Here is a 20,139-nt window from a genome sequence, read left to right on the forward strand (position 1 = left end):
GGTGAGATGGTTATTTCACCAACCACGGTTACCCCCACATCATATTCTCACTAACTAACGTGATGATCTCATGTAGAATTAACACTCAACAATATGGGGAGTAGAGCTGGGCGATATGGACAAAAAAATCCATATCGGGATACATTTCCTGAATTGATGCGATAATGATAAATAGAACGCTAAGTTTAACATTCATGTGCAACACCGTTTTCATTATTATTATTATTATTATTATTATTATTGTTATCATCATCATCCTTTAAAAACTACTACTTATGGTTGTAGCCATCAGTTGTCCCATTAACAATCACCAATAACAGCACACAAAGTGTCAAACTTCACATTAGTCAAGTATAGGCTTCTTATCGCAATGAACAATATCAGAAAAATGCCTGTGATAAGTGATCGGTGTCAATCATTTTTGGTTTAATGTCCCAGTTCTAATGGAGTCAATATATTACAGACAACATTGTCATAGAACAATAATCCCAATCAACCACAGATCAGTGAGATCTTATCCTTATTCAGCAGTAACATTCTGATTACAGGGCACTACAGTGCGACCATTTTACTTACATATGCCCCTAAATATTTTGCTGTGCTACCTGGAATGAAAACTTAGGAGCACCAATGCACCTATAAAAATGTGAGATTCTAACTTTAATATCTCAAATACTTTTTATTGTGCTGCTAAATTTCCTTGAGTGCGTGTCGCTTACATTGTTCAATGTATGTTTGTTCCTCTTTCCATAGGTTATGATGATATAATGAATAGCCTTGGCCTATTGGATGGCTTAGGCCTACTCTACTTATTTAGAATGGTCAGGCTGTCGACTAAGCACGCACCTTTATGATCTCTTATCTGACCAAATGGCCAAGGAAAGAGCCATTCTGAGCAGACAGCAGCAGATGAAGTTGGCCTGTGGAGCTGGAGCACCTACAAATCAGCCCATTATGGCTTATCAGCTGAACCTCGTAATTGGAAGATCTACACCATAAGGCGTGGCACAAACACACACGACTTTAACGGGTGTGTGCGGGTGGAAGTATGAGTGAAAGACTAGTAGCTAAATTTAGACTTGACTGTGAAGTGAAGATGGCATAGTGAAAGGACCTGGAATGTTAGAACGAATTCTTCCTGAAATAACTTCAATAAAACACACAAATATCAGCAGGGAAGCCAAATAATCTCAGGTTGAATTTTTACACGACAGGAGTGTCAGGTTGGGGAGATATCACCAGTAGCTTAAATGATCATCCATACCGCCCTAACAGATCCACAGATGATGCCATCTCTATTGACTCCACACTGCCCTTTCCCACCTGGACAAAAGGAACACCTATGTGAGAATGCTATTCATTGACTAGAGCTGAGCGTTCAACACCATAGTAACCACGAAGCTCATCAATAAGCTAAGGGCCCAGGGACTAAACACCTCCCTCTGAAACTAGGTCCTGGACTTACTGACCGCCCCCAGGTGGTAAGGGTAGGTAACAACACAAGCCACGCTGATCCTTAACACGGCCACATTCTCGTCGACAGGGCTGTGGTGGAGCAGGTTGAGAGCTTCAAGTTCCTTGGTGTCCACATCACTAACAAACTAACATGGTTCAAGCACATCAAGACAGTCGTGAAGAGGGCACAACAAAACCTATTACTCCTCAGGAGACTGAAAAAATGTGTCATGGGTCCTCAGATCCTCACTGGGTTCTACAACTGCACCATCGAGAGCATCCTGACTGGTTGCATCACTGCCTGGTATGGCAACTGCTCGGCCTCGGACCGCAAGGCACTACAGAGGGTAGTGCGTACGGCCCAGTATATCACTGGGGCCAAGCTTCCTGCCAACCAGGACCTCTATCCCAGGCAGAAGAAGGCCCTAAAAAAAATTGTAAAAGACTCCAGCCACTCTAGTCATAGACTGTTCTCTCTGCTACCACATGGCAAGCGGTACCGGAGCGCCAAGTCTAGGTCCAAGAGGCTCTAAACAGCTTATACCCCAAGCCATAAGACTCCTGAACAGCCAATCAAATGGCCACCCTGACAATTTGCATTGCCCTCCCTCTTTTACACTGCTGCTACTCTGTTATTATCTATGCATAGTCACTTTAATAACTCTACCTACATGCGTTACGTTCCCCAGTTTCTGTGCTGTGGGTTTGGTTGTGTGTGTGTTTCAGGATGTCTTCCTGAAATTCTAAGCAGCTGATTGGTCGGCCCCATCGATGATTGGAAATCTGACCCCGCCCTCTCGTCAGGAGATACAGCTGTCTTCAATTACCGACTCCTTCTCCAGCTGGATAAAAGCCAGTCTTCCTTTGTTAGGAAAGAGAGAGCTTCTTAGTCGGGCTGTATAATTGTCGTAAAGTATTTTGTAGCCGGGCCTGCATGTCAAAAGGACAGCGTTTCTGTTTATTTAAATGGTTTACTTACATTAGTAATTATTGTTTTTGTTCCCAGGGGGAAGGCACCTTGGGAGTGATTAGGCAAGAGGCCTGCGGGCATACATATACCTGTAGTATTTGTCTATGCACACTAGGTAAGACCTGTATTTTGGCTAGCGTGCCAGGTGGTGTTAAGATAGGTAAGGTATGAGAGGGGGCTATTTAACAGTTTCTTTGGTTCCGTCCAGCCCCTTTTCCCCAAATTACTGTGTGAAGGAGGAAATAAATTCCCAGTAACGGTGAAATTCTGTCATCCTTACCGCACCTGCAATCCCATACCTCTTTCACTCCACGGGGAGTTGTTGCGTTACCTCCAAGAGGCATGTGTAACATGAACATATTACCTTGACTAACCGGTGTCCCCACACATTGACTCTGTACCGGTACCCACTGTCTATAGCCTCGCTATTGTTATTTTACTGCTGCTCTTTAATTGTTTGACATTTTAACTGCATTGTTGGTTAGGGGCTTGTAAGTATTTCAAAGACCTTGTATTCAGCGCATATGCCAAATAAAATTTGGTTAGTCACGTGATGTGACATTGTTGGTTTCCTGAAAAACAAGCCTAATTTGCTCTCCAAAGAATGGAGTTAGCTGTATCAAACATCCCCAGGGACGCTGAGTGATTTCCGTGACTACGTGAGAGAATTCTCTCTCCATACGTCAGTTGGCATTCCTACACGGAAAGCTTTCATTGCATGTCTGTGGAAAGCGGTGTTTTTATTTACTTGGTCTAAATTAAACTTAATTTGTCAAATATTTCGCTAACACTCCAGCCTCAGGGTGGAAAATTAACACCTGCCAAATGCGGGTAGATTTTGGCCTTGGTGGGTAAGAATGTCTATATTAGCCTAGATCTGGGCTAATGGACAACAATCCAGTTTGTAGCCATCCATTTCTCCATTAACAGTCACCCATATGCTTAAGCTTATATCAAATGTCTAGTATAGGCTACTATACTCAAAATATATAAATGCAACAATGAGTTCATAAGGAAACCAGACAATTGAAAAAGTTGGACCATATCTACAGATTCCACATGACTGGGCAGGGGTGCAGCCAAAGGAAGGCATTGGCCCAGCCAATCAGAATGAGTTTTTCCCACAAATGGCCTTTAGAGAGAAATTGTCCTGGTCTCAGACGATCCTGAATGTGGAGGTCCTGGGCTGGCGTGGTTACACGTGGCCTGCAGTTGTGTGGCAAGTTGGAAGTACTGCCAAATACTCTAAAACAACATTGGAGGCGACTTATGGTAGAGAAACATGAAATGCTCTGGCAACAGCTCTGGTGGACATTCCTGCAGTCAGCATGCCAATTGCATGCTCCCTCAAAACTTTTATAAATAAGACGTCTGTGGCATTGCGTTGTGACAACTGCACATTTTAGAGAGCCTTTTATTGTCCCCGGCCCTAGGTGCACCTGTGTAATGATCATTGTTTAATCAGCTTCTTGATATGCCACACCTATCTTGGCAAAGGAAAAATGCTCAAAAGGGATGTAAACCAATAGGATATACTGTACCAGTACAAATCCCAGTGGCAGAATAGCATGGTGTCCGTTTAGTCTACACTTCTCTACATTAATTGTTTTCTTATGTGTGAAGATTTCCATGCATGCATTCCTGTACATTCAGTGCAATGTGCACACTCAAACTGAACTTTTATTTTCACCCATAGCTAAGCAGCAACACTCCTGCATGTCCCTCCCTAGACTGATTCATGGGAGTCTTGTGCTGAAGTATTGCCTTGCCTCTTGTCAGAGTCAGCGCTCTTCTCACAAGGGACATGATAACTGTATGTCAAGGCTGGAAGATTAAGAGGACCAGCTAACATGACGGGACTGACACAGCTGGCTCAGCAACTCCACACATACACACACGTTAGGAGGAAATCCATTGCACACATTCTGCTATTACGCAACCGCTATTAAAGTATGTTATGTGGCATGACATGCAAGTTGACTGCACTGTAAATAAAGTTAGGCCCACATTTTAATGTGAAATGCGAGCTTTTGCTTTCAGAAATCTGTAAAGTATCAATAAATCTCCCCAAAAAGTGAAACTGGGCTGGAGTGAATGTTAGAAATATCTTCACCTCATTTAGTTGACAGGAACACTGCACATTACTCACTATTTGTAGTTCTCAGTGTCAAATTGCCAGAGTTAGGCCTAGCAATGAAGCTATTTATCATCGTATTCCCTGGCTAAAACAGATTCAATGAGAAGGATGAGCTTACAAAAAATAGATAATAAGGAACTGCAATGGCCTAGTAGGCAAATTCATTTTTTGAACCATCAGTTTTGCTTCCAAAAATACAGTGATAAGAAACGTGATTTTAAAGAAAGCCAATCCACTATCACCAACATTTGAGATGAGCCGAACCTTCACAAACCACCACCTCATTACTTCACAAACCACCACCTCATTATTTCCAGAGCCCTCTACAGAAGAGAGGACATGCAGAAAAGGTTTAATCAAGTGGGTTTCTGGCACTGTCGGATGAAGGGATTTGGAATCAGTCCACAGTGTTGAAAGCCAAGAAAAATAGCAAGAGGAGAAAACCTAGACTGTGCATTCAAATTCAGCTATATGAAATGTTCTCATCTGGCCATTGCAGCACAGCCATCATACATAACCTTTAAAAATAATAATATTTCTGAATAGATTACAGTATAGGTAACCTAGGCTAAACCTCTAAGTTATACCCTGATGAAGACAGCTTGTCTGTCGAAACGCTGGTTATAAGGTTATTAAATTATTGTATCTGAGCCCCTAGAGTGTGCGGCTCTCCTTTTCAAGTATACCTCAAAGTAGACCTATAGAATCATGGCCTGGATAGAACTCGAATCAGGAAGTATTGCATACAGTTAATAGAAAAATAAGACAAACTGGGGAAAAATGCTATGAATAAAACAAGATTATTTTCAAATCCTTGAATGCATTCTTCAGATTTATTTCAAAGATAGTAGCTAGCTAGACAGCTAAACTATACCTGCCATATTTTACACACTACAAGGTAAGCGTCACTGTCAGTCAGTGATGCACGGCTCCAGGATTTCTGGCCTCGAGTCGTAGGAGTCGACTCTTGCTCGACTCCCAAAATACACAAACGGATGCGCACACACCACCTCATTATTGCAGACTCTTACTAGGAAGTCTACATTTGCGTTCTGGGGGACTGACATCAGCACGAGCTGCCCATTTGCTCATCAATTTAGCATATAAATGGCCTAGGTGATGTGTAGAAACTAGAATATTTCTGCTGTCATTTTATTTTTTAAATCTAATAATTGACCCTTATAACGGAAGCCTTGTTTTTTTATTCTAGGCGTGAAAATGGATGAGAAAATTAAAATGTGCCATTTCCAAAAAGTTTAGCGGGTATGATGCTTTGCGATCTATTGCCTAGGTCAGGGCTCTCCAACGCTGTTCGTGTAGAGCTATTATCCTGTAGGTTTTCACTCCAAACCTAATCTAGCGCATCTGATTCAATAATTTGCTGGTTGATAAACTGAATCAGGTTACTTACAACTGGGGTTAGGGTGAAACTGGGTTGGAGAGCCCTGACCTAGGACATCAACAGCCAGGGTTTCATTAAATAAACTGGGCACAATAGTTTTTATTGCACATTTAGGCCTAATTAAACTGATGCATTTGTCGATCTTCAACTTCAATTCACTGGCACCACGAAGAACAGCGTAGCCATGCTCAATGACAGCCTGATATACACGTTAATATGTTTTTGGTTAATTTACAAGGCATTGCTATGCTAGAAAGACATTTCTAGATACAGATGACAAAGATTTGGTTCTGACTGCCCGGACTCGCTTTCCCTCGCCGCCTCCTCGTTATGAAAAACGCTAGTGTGTGTTTGATCTTCGGTCTGTTGCGTGTAGAATAGCTCAGCCTACTCATTGATAACCCCTACTTCAGTGAACTTGTGAGAGACATTGCAAGCCAAGAAATGGCGACATACAGCATTGCGATAGTCTACATCTTATTACCGATGCACGGTTCTGGCGGTCTGCCTGGTAGCGGACACGTCTACCCATGCCTGGCTGTGCACTCTCCCATCTCTTGCTATCTTGCTCTTTCTTTGCTGTGAAAGATGCAAGAGTTTGTGTACGGCAAATAGTTTCCTACATTGCTAAAATACTGAATTCTAGGACTTGATTCCGCTAGCTTGACAACCAGAAATGGGAGTCGACTCCTCACTACTACTGGCACGCTTATTCATCAAGGAATTTTCGGGTGCTTGCGAATGTCAAAGTTAAACATTTGACAAATTACTTATTTTCACCCTGTATGAAATGCAATTGATGTGGCATTCAGTGAGTTAGCTTGCTGCTAACGTTAGTCGGTATGGCTAGCAGCTAGCTCGCATAGCTTGCTTACACCCCTTGCATGGCTAGAAGATGAAACACAGAACCACAGCCACGGCTGGAACTGCATCAACACAGATAGCTAATACAATGCCAGATATAGCTACAATCAATACAAATATTTAGTTACCGAAGTCGCTATCCATTCCATAGCTTACTCCAATGACAGTGTCCGCATCCTCGGATGCTGTGGCCCCGGAAAAAGGACTCGCTTCCCTGGCCTCTGACAGCCCAACCGCTCCCTCGGCTACTGGCAGTGCTGCTTCCATCCAGACTCCCGGAGAAAGGGCAAGCCTTCCGAATGAAAGACCAACTGCGATGGTGCGATTCAGCGAAAAAGAACGGTTGTTGAATGAAAGACCAACTGCGATGCCGCGAAAAAGAACGGTTGTTATTCAGCGTCCTACAGCTAAACCATACGATGAAATTAAAACAATAAATTCAGTGTGATATCCGTTATGGACCAGGCATCCGTGCAGTGGTTATCAGCCCGTTGGCGACACAGGTCCTCTCGGTTCGACTGCACTTTCTGCTGTCGCTGGCTTGATGCTGTGCATTCTGTCTCCCTCCGACTGATTCTTGAAGAACTGCTGACATTGACTTGGCTGTACGTCACGCATTCTCCTGTGCAAGGCAATGATACATTAAATATAGCTACAATAAACCAAATTAACTGCTTGATTGAATCCTTCCTCTTTTAATTGACGAGGAAAAAGGTTTTATCCTCAAAAAGGGTGGCTAGCTACCGACCTTCGCCCCTGTCCATGACCTTTCAAAATGGATGATGACCAGATCTATTGAGCATGAATTCTGCACAAAGATGGAATACTCTAACATATTGATTGTTCCCATCAACAAAAGCCAGGGATTGCCTTTGATGTCTGATATCCTTGGCACTGCTCCTCTTCCAACATCGGAAAACCTCAGGTTGCAGAATGACTGACAGGCACCTGCAGAGGCATGAAGGCTTCTGCTCTTCTTGGTAGGAGAGTTAAAAGGAAAATAGCATTTGTGGTATTATAGAATGGCTGGGCTTTGTTGTTATTTTGCCAACTATCAGGTCCTCAAGTTTATTCTGGTTGGCAAAGTGCTCTTCTTAACTTAATCAACTGAAAGAAGAGCTGTTGTTGTGAATGGCAATGTGAACTGCATTTCGAACTAACCTGACCCGTCCATCTACAGAACTTGATTAAATCTGACTGGTCTTAATGTTGATTATTAATCAAAGGCAGATTCATCATGAGTGTTAATTTGTGATTATAAACTGTGTGGTTCGAGTACTGAATGCTGGTTGGCTGAAAGCCGTACTATTTCAGACTGTATACCACAGGTATGACAAATTATCTTTGTGTTCTAATTACATTGGTAACCAGTTTCTAATAGCAATAAGGCACCTCAGGGGTGTGTGGTATATGGCCAATATACCACAGCTAAGGGCTGTATCCAGGCCCTTATGCTTTGAAAACGCAGACAGCGTCAATGCATTTTGGTAAACCAGAATTACATTCATTTCCAATGAAACGCTGTGTTTGCCTTGCAGCATTGCATTGCAGAGGCAGTTGCAGTGTGTTCAGTGTGGTGCATACGTTGGACTTATCAAACCTATGCATAGACGGCTTGACAAAAACAGTAGCAGAAGGTGAATGTTGAAATTTTGTTTCATACATATCCAGATGATACTGCATACTATTTTGCGCAATGACGCTGTCGGTGTGTTAGCCGTGGTATATTGACCATATACTGTACCACACCCCCTTGTGCCTTATTGCGTAATTATAAACCCGGGTGGTTTGAGTCCTGAATGCTGGTTGAGTGAAATCTGTGGTACATCAGCACCTATACCACGGTATGGCAAACATTTTTTTTTTACTATTGTAATTACATTGGTATCCAGTTTGTAATATCAATAAGGCACCTCTGGGGTTTGTGGGGTATGTGGCCAATATTCCACAGCTAGGGGCTGTATCCAGCACACACCTTCTCAGGCCTTATTGCTTAAGTATATACTCAGTGGCCAACAGTCTCTGTCAACAGAGCAAAGGGATGACTGGCGAGTGACTATGGTTGCACCATTTTTGTTCTCAAATCCAGTAGAGGGCAGTGTAACATTTATTTCAGCAGAACAGATTCACAAATTCAATTTCAAGCACTACCACTCATATGAAGGAATGCTCTCAGGTGGTAAATCTAAATTACTATTTCCTTTTTAGGTAATCAGTAACTTGAACTTCTTGTTGCATCACATGGAACAACCTTGTCCACATCATCAACTCATGGCAAAACATCAGCATAGCAAAACAGGTTAGTAACAGGAACTATGGTTTTATTACTGTTCTACTTGTGTAGTATGTGATGGGAATTAAAAACAAGAAACAAAGACATTGAAAGACGCATTCCCCATTGACAATAAACACACTTGACAACATAATTAACACAAAGTAGTTTAGTTTATTATAGAATATGACACTAAGATCATATTTGTAATTATGCACATTCCGTTTTAAGTATTCAAAGGGAACAGTTGTAGAGGTCAGGGTTCCTCTCCGGTGTACTGGCTGGGTATAGGGGGTCCTCCCAGGGGGTTGCACGCCATTTTCATCAGGTCTGTCCTGTCCGTCAGGCGGGTTTGTGGACAGACCGTCACTGGTCTGGGGAATGGACCCACTCACACCCATTGGCTGACCGGGGGGGCAGGGGGGTGGCGATGGAGTATCAGTGCATTAGTCCGTCAGTCATGGAAGAATTACAGGTACTTAGGAAGATCCTTCTCCACCACCTGAAAGGAAGGAGAAGATAAAGGTATGATGAATTGCATCCATGTCTCTTTTTTCTGAACAATGATTTATTTGTTTTTCTTGCATGTCCTAAGACAGTTTCAAGATACAATACTTGCAAAAATGTACAATTCAATAGGGAGAAAAAACAAAATGAATGAAAAAAAAGAACAACAGGATACAAATAAGGACAAAACCAAACTAAAACCAAATAGGTTTCAGTATTTCCAAATTCAATCAGCCTATTCAAATTACAATCTCAAAGGTTACCAACCCAGAGCCACATAGGAATATTAAAGGTAGACAAAGCAGGGCAATCCCATCTCCCATCCACAAGACCAAACATTGTTGTTAAATTAGGTCTTGCAAGTGGGAGGCAGCATATGACCAATTGACCAGAGTTTTGGGCTTAGCCCCACGCAGTCTGGCAGTGGATCTTTCCAGCTGTGCAATATCCTAGTATATAAACAACCAACATGTGCAAAGGGCAATAGCAGGTTCAAACCAACCCATTAGAATAGGTTTTTTTGCCTGCTGTTAATGCAACCATAACAATCTGCCTTTGAGGGATAAGATAAGGAAATGCTAGAGCAGGTAGATTCCTGCCAAGAAAACAATTGAAAACACTTGAACCCAAAGAGACTTTACCGGTAAACAGCTCCAAAATATATGCATATAATTTCCCAACTCAGATTGGGTACATTTATTACACATAACTATCCACAAGCTTCATTTTGAACCTTCACTCTGGGGTAAAATAAAGCCTTTGAGAAAATGTAATAGGTTGATGGGCAAGGCTCTTAGAAGAGGCACATTTTTTTCCCCATATTGTGGTCCAATCCCATTTATACCCTGAACTTTGCAGGTCATTCTCCCAGACCTTCATAACAGGTAGATGTTTTATATTATGAGTCACCAGCCAATCACATAGTGAGGACACCATTCCAGCATCCATGTCTTTTACTTGATTTTCAGTTATGTTTCTCTCCTTATATGGATTTAATATAATTGGATTTCATTTGTTAGATAAGAGCCATAACAGTAGCCAGCTATAGACACTTGTGGTGTGTTGGATTTCCCATTCAGGAGAGACACTATGAGAGATACAGTGGGGCAAAAAAGTATTTAGTCAGCAGAAGAAGAAAAAAAATCCAGAAAATCACATTGTAGGATTTTTAATGAATTTATTTGCAAATTATGGTGGAAAATAAGTATTTGGTAAATAACAAAAGTTTCTCAATACTTTGTTATATACCCTTTGTTGGCAATGACAGAGGTCAAACGTTTTCTGTAAGTCTTCACAAGGTTTTCACACACTGTGGCTGGTATTTTGGCCCATTCCTCCATGCAGATCTCCTCTAGAGCAGTGATGTTTTGGGGCTGTTGCTGGGCAACACGGACTTTCAACTCCCTCCAAAGATTTTCTATGGGGTTGAGATCTGGAGACTGGCTAGGCAACTCTAGGACCTTGAAATGCTTCTTACGAAGCCACTCCTTCGTTGCCCGGGCGGTGTGTTTGGGATCATTGTCATGCTGAAAGACCCAGCCACGTTTCATCTTCAATGCCCTTGCTGATGGAAGGAGGTTTTCACTCAAAATCTCACGATACATGGCCCCATTCATTCTTTCCTTTACACGGATCAGTCGTCCTGGTCCCTTTGCAGAAAAACAGCCCCAAAGCATGATGTCTCCACCCCCATGCTTCACAGTAGGTATGGTGTTCTTTGGATGCAACTCAGCATTCTTTGTCCTCCAAACACAACGAGTTGAGTTTTTACCAAAAAGTTATATTTTGGTTTCATCTGATCATATGACATTCTACCAATCTTCTTCTGGATCATCCAAATGCTCTCTAGCAAACTTCAGACGGGCCTGGACATGTACTGGCTTAAGCAGGGGGACACGTCTGGCACTGCACGATTTGAGTCCCTGGCGGCGTAGTGAGTTACTGATGGTAGGCTTTGGTCCCAGCTCTCTGCAGGTCATTCACTAGATCCCCCCGTGTGGTTCTGGGAATTTTGCTCACCGTTCTTGTGATCATTTTGACCCACATGGGGTGAGATCTTGCGTGGAGCCCCAGATCGAGGGAGATTATCAGTGGTCTTGTGTGTCTTCCATTTCCTAATAATTGCTCCCACAGTTGATTTCTTCAAACCAAGCTGCTTACCTATTGCAGATTCAGTCTTCCCAGCCTGTTGCAGGTCTACAATTTTTTTTCTGGTGTCCTTTGACAGCTCTTTGGTCTTGGCCATAGTGGAGTTTGGAGTGTGACTGTTTGAGGTTGTGGACAGGTGTCTTTTATACTGATAACAAGTTCAAACAGGTGCCATTAATACAGGTAACGAGTGGAGGACAGAGGAGCCTCTTAAAGAAGAAGTTACAGGTCTGTGAGAGCCAGAAATCTTGCTTGTTTGTTGGTAACCAAATACTTATTTTCCACCATAATTTGCAAATAAATTCATTAAAAATCCTAAATGTGATTTTCTGGATTTTTTTTTCTCATTTTGTCTGTCATAGTTGAAGTGTACCTATGATGAAAATTACAGGCCTATCTCATCTTTTTAAGTGGGAGAACTTGCACAATTGGTGGCTGACTAAATACTTTTTTGCAACCCACTGTATACCATGTTTGAGCAGCCATTAAAGAAAGCATGCCCTATATTCACATTTTCTGTGTGCTTGATAGAGGATCCCCCCCCCCCCACTCACTCCCCACTACTTCCAATTTTACAGGGTTGTATTCACATAAAAAAATTTCCAGGAAGCATTTATAAATGGTCGATAATGCATCATTTCAGTGGCAAAGTCACAAGGCAGAATGATGGAGAGGGTTATTCCAGGCCAGCCCTGAGGTTATGGCTGAGTGCTACATCACATGGACGTACGTGTCAGTGAGCCCATCATAGGCCTGTGCTGTAATTACAGTCATTGACTTACACTGGGATCATCCATTGGTCCATATCTCTTCATAACCTGTCCCTCTCTGTTGATCAGGAACTACAAATACAGAAAGAAGAAGCAATGGACATTGAAACTCATTCTGCATTAAAGATTCAGTCCGGGATTAAAAACACTTACAAATTCATAACAGAAGAATCACTTTAAACTTCCATGATCTAACTGCAAAATCTGATAATAGTCATTAGGTGTTTTTGTTTTCAATTCGTTAACCCCACAACTCTCCAACTCATAAATGCTGAAATATACTTCCATTTAAGTATGTATTTGTATGACACTGGGCCAAGAAAGACAATAATAATAAGACTACCGTTTTAATTTTATTAAGAGAGGCTATAACATTGAACTCAATGGGCATGCAATGAGCAACCTTTGCTTTCACCAGAGATAAACGCTTGGCATATAAATCTGGGTAACTCCTATGTCAACTTTCTGCTGATGGGGATATATGATGATGACTAATAAGAAATATTTACCTTTGTGAAATTCCACTTGATGCCACTGTTGGGAAGAAAACAAGATCATAAGATAAAGTAATCATTAACACAGTGACAACAACCAAACTCATACATGTTACATTTGAAATATCTGCTTATATTACGGTATATAAGCTATTATCAAATACTTTGCGGAGCATTAGTAAGCAGTTTGTAAATAATTTGATATAATGTATTTAAAGTATTAACAGCGGTCTAAGGCACTGCATCTCAGTGCAAGAAGTGACACTACAGTCCCTGGTTCAAATCCAGGCTGAATCACATCCGGCCGTGATTGGGAGTCCCATAGGGCGGTGCACAATTAGCCCAGCGTCATCCGGGTTTGGCCGTCATTGTAAATAAGAATTTGTTCTTAAATGACTTACCTGGTTAAATAAAAAATACAATATATTTTATATTCATGGCCATCAAAAATGATATGCGAGTCTAATCACGCTAGTTGTGACACGTCTCTCCAAAACGTTTCCACTTACTTTCCCAGGAAGCCTTTCCCGTTGGGCTGCTCCTTCAGCCACTTCCACAGGGGGTGGGCGTTATCCCCGTTCACGTCAATCTTACTGAACATTGGGAACTCAGCATTGTATGACTTAGCAAAGTCCTTGATCTGAGCTTCAGTGCCAGGTTCCTAAAATGAACACATAAGACACGTAATAAAATGGCAAGAGAATAAATGTTTTAGGTGAGAAAAATGTTTTGATGAAGAGAGGTGTAGCTACCTGACTCCCGAACTGGTTGGAAGGGAAGGCCAGGATGCGTAAACCTTTCTCAGCGTACTTCGCGTGCATCTCCGCAAACTGAGAATAGTTTACCGGGGTTTTCCCTCATTTAGAGGCAACGTTGACGATGATGACAACATCTCCCCTACACAAACACATTAAAAACACAGGAGAGAACAGGTCAGAGGCTTTTGGAAGGGGTATGGTGAATGATATGTAACATGATTGTGGTTATTTAGTATTTTGGAGTGCTGAGTAACTTGTTTTTTCACCCACTAACCTGTATTTCTCCAGGGACACCTCGTTGCCATCAATATCCTTGGCAGAGAAGTCATAAATAGATGTGGCTGTCTGCCAGTCCTCTGTCGGGGCAGACTGCGAGAGAGGTGAGAAGAAATAAAGTAAGTCCAAATATTAAAAGTATACCGTTTGCTGCTAGCTGGCTGGTGTGTGTGCAGGCACGCACGTGTGCTCACTCACACTCACTGTAAAGGAAAGACTCAGCAAATCTCTCTCTCTTTCAGAGTGATCGTCATCACTCAAATGAAATGCCTTTGCTCTCATCCATTCTACACGGAAATCTACATAATAACATATTTCGAAAATGTGTTTGAATGACAGAAAAGCAGCAATTGATGTGTTAAAAAGTTACTGATTACAAGGGTGTATTTCCCCTCCAACAATAAACACACTATGCACCTGGCATACATTCTCAGAAAGATTCGACAGCAGATGTAAACATAAGAAAACCTGCCATATCCAATATCGGCAAAACATTTATCAGTGATCTTACTAAAGTCTGCAGCAAGACAGAGAAAAGGACAGCAGATCCTAGTAGACCCATGATTCCCTTTCAGTAAGGGATGTGACAGTATCCCTGTGATTTGACCGCAGTCTTCTGTCCCACACACCTTTGACTGACTGAGCCTTTCAGTACAGTACACACTCTAATCCCCCAATTTATGAAACTCTGACAATCAATAACTAGGAAGATATGGCATTCTTCTCTGATAGGATGCTTTTATGCTGACCACTGACAGGCAAAGGATGATAACGCCTGCACAATCAGTGGTCCTCATTACATACTGTTATCTCTTCCTAGAAGTGACACAAAGTGTGACTTGCACAGGACAAAGGTAACCTCATCTTTGGGAACTGACCTTGCTAAATACATAATTCAGTACAGAACACAGTAGTACTTCTCTATGACTAAATGAACAGTAACATTTCACATTAACAATAACATTTTAAAAAGGATGGAGCAAAACTATCAATATGTTCCAAAAACCCACTATTACACCAAACAACAACAACTATATTTGGATGTATATTGCCCATATGCAGTGAACTTATATTTATGACCTTTGTCAGGATATCATATCAACTTAGATGAACCTTCACTTGACAAAGGCATACAATGAAACAATTTCTGTTTGCGATAGAGATTTTCAATTACAGTAGGCTATTCATACTGTAAGTCTCAACAAATGACTCGCACAAAAGAGCCTAATCATTCTGCAGAGCATGTAAACAAGGGTTTCAAAAAGCCTCAGTTCTTTCCTATTTCAGAGGTTCTTTATTCCATCAAATGTCATAACATCTTTAGCGTCATATGGTATAGAATAGATGCAACATATGTGCATGGAGACTCATGTTTACATTTTCTAAGAGATAGGATTTTCTCGAATATCAATCTTTTAATTTGAGGGCAGTGGTACAAGACAGTGGTTGGGCAACTACATTGAATCAGTATATATTATTTCACCATTTTGATAAGGTGCAAACTTTACCACTCAATGATGTCATCTTACAAACACAACAAGGTCAATTATAAGCCTGATAAGATTGATGAGGGAGCAGGGAGGTTCTGACTTGTGATACCACATAGCCTACCCTGTGTACACCCCAGATACCAAATGAATAATTAAACTGAAAACCAGCCAGATGATGATCATGTGTCCATACTTTTTCTGACATCCAGACACAATACCTTTTAACACCCTGTATGTACACAGCTCTTTCACAGACATCAAATGAAGAGAACAGCATGTAGAGTAGTATAATTACATAAAACACAACTAAATCCTAAATACCTGCACTGCAAGTTAGGCCACTTTGCTATAGACAACGTTAGCAGGTTATCAGCACACACCAGAAGGGCTATGGAGAGAATGGTTTCATCCTACGTAACAGTCAACAGCACAACAATTAACTCTGCATATGGCTATAGTACTGTATACAATAGCCTACCATTGTGAATAAATATAATCCAATCACAAGAACGAGTCCACAGCTTGCCAATGTCCCAAATACTAAGACACGCTTAATTTGCCACAACGACATTGAATTGTTTAAACTCCGTCTGCAGGGTTTGTTGGGAAACGTACTGCGTACTCAAATCTTTGGTGGTGTGTTTGAGCCTCTAGGGGGCGTGCCATCACTGTACTTGATAATTTGCATGTTTTTCTCTGACTGAGCTAAGTCATACGGTCTTTTGTTTTTTTCTACATGTGCTAAGACATAACATTTATATTTGAAGAGGGTAAAATACAAATGCAGTTCTAATGACTGGTTAGATCAGTCAAAAATATTTAATTCATTGTTGGGAAATATCCGGTGACATCATCATTGCGCGCGCTCCTAATAACGCGTAACTGCAACGTGCGTTAGCATTAGCTAGTGAGAAGTACCTTACGTGTATTGATATCGTATACTGCACCGGTAATTAATCAAAACATATCGAAACGCAATGGATGACGATGAAGAAACATATAGGCTATGGAAAATTCGGAAAACCATCATGCAGGTGGGTTACTGGGGTGAGCTGTTTGCTAGCTAACGTTAACTGTATCAACTTTAGTAGTAGCTAGCTAACTATCGGTAGCTGTAGTCAATATGATACCCAAAGGTGGAGCAATTGATATTCACTAACTATAGTTCAATGATGGAGTATGAATGACTCCAATCAGCTATAGTTTTAGTGCATAAACAATGATAGAGGCCTCTAATGGCCGTGCTAACATTGGCAGCGCCGTTGAAGGCTTCCACCATTTTAATGTAGTCAACTGGGTGATACTTTCAACTTCATTGGCTGACCCAAATCTTGAAGAACAACATTGGCCACTTCAAAATGGAGATCCAAAGATGAGTCTTATCTATTTGGCTATGATTCAGTATATGAATGACCTGTCTTGTCACATTACATGGAAAGCGTCATTGTACAACTCTCTCCTTGTTGGTCAGCTGTGTCATGACAGAGGCTACCTGGTGACCCAAGATGAGTTGGACCAGACCTTGGATGAGTTTAAAAGTCAGTTTGGGGACAAACCCAGCGAGGGTCGCCCACGACGGACAGATCTCACTGTCCTGGTAGCACACAATGATGACCCCACAGACCAGATGTTTGTTTTCTTTCCTGGTATGTTATTGCCAATGTAGCCACAACATTGGGACCCAATGTGGCCCTAGTGACCATGTTGACTGTCATTTTTGATACAGTAATAAGTCAGCACCTGTCATTTGCCGTAGTCCTGTAACTTATGACGATATTGAATCCCTTCATTTTCACCCATGTAGAGGAGCCTAAAGTTGGTATTAAGACCATCAAGATGTACTGCCAGCGGATGCAGGAGGAAAACATCACACGTGCCTGCATTGTAGTTCAGATGGGAATGACACCTTCGGCTAAGCAGGTAAGGTTTGTGGATGTTGTTGGACACGAGATCTTACTTTTTCAAGCTACTATGTTTGTTTTCAGTTTTTCATTTCAGTGGGTTTTTTTTTCTTCACATCAAATGTTTAGTCTCTAGTTGATATGGCGCCCAAATACATCCTGGAACAGTTTCTGCAGCAGGAGCTTCTAATAAACATCACTGAGCATGAGGTAAGCAGATGGAAAGTTATGTTGCAATATCATTAAGATTGTAGTCATAAGACCTTTTGAACTGCTATGTGGCACAGTTAACTAATCTTATTATGTTATTATTTTGTTGCAGCTAGTTCCTGAACACATAGTCATGACAAAAGAGGAACTGTCTGAGTTGCTGTTACGATAGTATCCTTTTTCACAGCATGGATTTCAAACTCGTACCTGGATAGAGTATAAATCCTGCGTTCTATGGACTGGATTCACATGCATAGTCACCCCAAATGAGAATCTATTGATCTAACACTAGATTGAGTTATATAGAGATACTTGTGTGTTGGGATTTCTTTATTTGTGTCTCAGTAAACTGAAGGAGAGCCAGTTGCCTAGGATCCAACAAGGAGATCCTGTAGCCCGGTACTTTGGATTGAAAAGAGGCCAGGTACAAGATCAATCTCCTCGACCTAATGTAGTTAAAACATTTCTGAAATAAGTGATTTACTTGGCTCTCGTTTCTCTTTGCTGTGATAGGTAGTAAAGATAATCAGACCCAGTGAGACTGCTGGACGATACATCACCTACAGGCTGGTCCAGTGAGGATTTCAATGTGAGTGCTTGGTGAATATCTTGATTGCAGTGTTAGGGCTGTTTCCTAACCAGCATCTCTATATTGTTAATTTTTCGTATGACAATACATTTAATTATTCAGATGGGCATTTGAGAATGTTAATTCTACTCTTGTTCCTTTAGGTATGTTGCTGTACTAAGGAACAGCGTGTGGGCCAATAAAACTCATGGATTATTCCACAGCTGGCCTCATCTCTTTGGATTAAGTTTAGCTTTTGTTAATTTGTTCAATAAATCCTTTGACATATCTTTCCAAAGATGATGCCAGTTATGATTATTTTAATATGGTTTGACCATCCAGACAATGCGTATTTTATGTGGGCAAGGTCAAGACAAAGGGCACATATGTAGCAGCAGGTATACATGAGGCTATGGTTGTTTTACAAGGCATAAATCAACATTAATAGCATTCTCTTTATTACTGACAATGTCAAAACAGTGAATTCAGCAGATACATCCAACATAACTGTTAAGATCTAAAGATGCATTTTTTTGGATTTTAGTGCTGAAATAAAAACCAGCAGCATTTTGAATACCTGGAATAATTCTTAGATAAATCACACAAGACAAATAACTTACTATTCAAGCATAAGAACAATGTAAATACTTTTAATAGATTATCGCTATGCCAATTTGTAAGGCAGATTATTTTCAATATTAAATCACAGCTTGTTATAACTAGAATTAATGCTGACAGAAAACTATAACCAAGTGTCCAAGATGAATGTGTCATGTAGTAGTATTACATGACATTCTAATGCCAAAGTTAAAACCAAGATTCGTGGTAACATCCACCAGACTGGAAGTACACTTAAAACACCGTAAAGCCTTTGTGTGGTTGACACATTGCACAGGCCGTGTTTACACAAACTGGCTCCCTGTCCCTGGGCAGCAGACTAACCTTTGACCCGCCCAGAACATGGTTGTTGGACGGATTCACGTTGAGCTCAGACGCCTCTAGGTCTGGGGGCTCATGGTCCAAGGCATCGGGACTAGGACTCTCCTGGTCTGGAACCAGGTCAGTCTGAGGTGGAGAGTTTCAGGCTGACCTTGCTCTCCTGTTTGAGCAGGCTGTGGGGACAGTGTGTGGACCCCCTCCCAGTCTCATCCAGCTCTGAGTCAGAGTCCACCATTTGCTCTGGAACCCAGGGAGCCTGGAGAACTGCCTGCATGGAGAAAAAGTGAAGGGATGTGATGAAGTGACACTGCTCAGACTCACTGGATAAATATAAAGATGTACTAAAATCAAAAAGGCAAAGGTAATTCTTCACAAGTCCATCTAAACAGCTCTTACCACAGCCCTCCATATTGTCAGTCTGTTCTGCTCTGTTCCTCATTGGCATCCTGTTCCTCTACATCAGCTACCGCAGCACTGCTGTTCTCATCTATACCCAGTCTACCAGCAGGGGGAGACAAACACAAAACCTAAGATAAAAATAGGGAGCTTGAGTTCAAACCATTCACAACTCTGGTATTAGTTGAGCTATTGTGGGTAGGTAAACAGAAAGCGTTCACATTCTTTGTATGTTTTAAATATTCTTTAACATGTAATTTTGCTGATCTAAAGTATGTACACATCCTCTGCAACCAAAGACAGGCACACAACACACCTGTTGGGTGGAGAATGGGTGACTGCTGGAGGACTGGAAGATGGCTGTGTAAAAGACTATGAGAGTCTCTATGATGCGGGCCTGGTGGGGGTAGTCCACAAGAGGACAGGGACACTGTGGGCCGGGGCCACATCAGAGAGGGGCCAAACACGATGCCCAGGTTAAATGGGACTCATCTTATTGTCCTGCTCTAACTCTGCAATCCTGAGGACAGAGCAGGGAAGGGGGCAACATGTATGATATGACAGGGAGAGGTTTAAAAAAAT

General features: G+C 41.5%; 4 protein-coding genes across 14 annotated transcripts in view; 1 reads left to right on the forward strand and 3 right to left on the reverse strand.

Moving 5' to 3' along the window:
- The window catches only part of LOC110505771 (phosphatidylinositol 4-phosphate 5-kinase type-1 gamma), an 82,929-nt gene extending 75,362 nt beyond the window's left edge, over positions 1–7,567 (reverse strand). For 2 of the 4 annotated variants that reach the window (XR_005040202.1, XM_036966021.1), the window contains exon 1: positions 6,957–7,567. Coding sequence is in view for 3 of the 4 variants with exons in the window: in XM_036966021.1 (XP_036821916.1) it covers positions 6,957–7,095 (139 nt within the window). In the remaining variant the exon portion in view is untranslated. The remainder of the gene's footprint in view (positions 1–6,956) is intronic. The other 2 variants (XM_036966107.1, XM_036966143.1) reach the window with 1 other exon arrangement.
- A 1,687-nt stretch (positions 7,568–9,254) lies between these two features.
- gpx4a (glutathione peroxidase 4a) lies at positions 9,255–16,200 on the reverse strand. Of its 2 annotated transcripts, none has more exons than XM_021585557.2 (7): positions 16,022–16,200; positions 14,052–14,146; positions 13,772–13,916; positions 13,529–13,680; positions 13,035–13,059; positions 12,538–12,597; positions 9,255–9,602 (listed from the first exon to the last, which is right to left on the reverse strand). In XM_021585557.2, the coding sequence occupies exons 1-7, from the start codon at positions 16,112–16,114 to the stop codon at positions 9,570–9,572; spliced, it is 603 nt and encodes a 200-aa protein (XP_021441232.1). In that variant the 5' UTR covers positions 16,115–16,200; the 3' UTR covers positions 9,255–9,569. The 2 variants fall into 2 exon arrangements, with proteins under 2 accessions (XP_021441232.1, XP_021441299.1); XM_021585624.2 differs by lacking the exon at positions 16,022–16,200 and adding an exon at positions 14,565–14,722.
- LOC110506010 (DNA-directed RNA polymerases I, II, and III subunit RPABC1) lies at positions 16,200–18,520 on the forward strand. The gene is made up of 8 exons (XM_021585488.2): positions 16,200–16,577; positions 17,015–17,189; positions 17,348–17,463; positions 17,574–17,654; positions 17,767–17,825; positions 18,000–18,078; positions 18,168–18,243; positions 18,387–18,520. Exons 1-7 carry the CDS (start codon positions 16,521–16,523, stop codon positions 18,231–18,233), a joined length of 633 nt encoding a protein of 210 aa, XP_021441163.1. The 5' UTR covers positions 16,200–16,520; the 3' UTR covers positions 18,234–18,243; positions 18,387–18,520.
- Positions 17,826–20,139, reverse strand: part of LOC110505853 (tight junction protein ZO-3) — a 41,693-nt gene continuing 39,379 nt past the window's right edge. For 6 of the 7 annotated variants that reach the window (XM_036966620.1, XM_036966535.1, XM_036966229.1 and 3 more), the window contains exons 30-32: positions 19,874–20,077; positions 19,558–19,688; positions 17,826–19,429 (exon numbers count right to left, since the gene is read on the reverse strand). The gene's annotated coding sequence lies outside the window, so the exon portion shown is untranslated. The remainder of the gene's footprint in view (positions 19,430–19,557; positions 19,689–19,873; positions 20,078–20,139) is intronic. The other variant, XM_036966295.1, reaches the window with a different exon arrangement.

This window comes from Oncorhynchus mykiss, chromosome 1 (assembly GCF_013265735.2).
Source record: "Oncorhynchus mykiss isolate Arlee chromosome 1, USDA_OmykA_1.1, whole genome shotgun sequence".
In the NCBI taxonomy this organism is placed as follows: domain Eukaryota; kingdom Metazoa; phylum Chordata; class Actinopteri; order Salmoniformes; family Salmonidae; genus Oncorhynchus; species Oncorhynchus mykiss.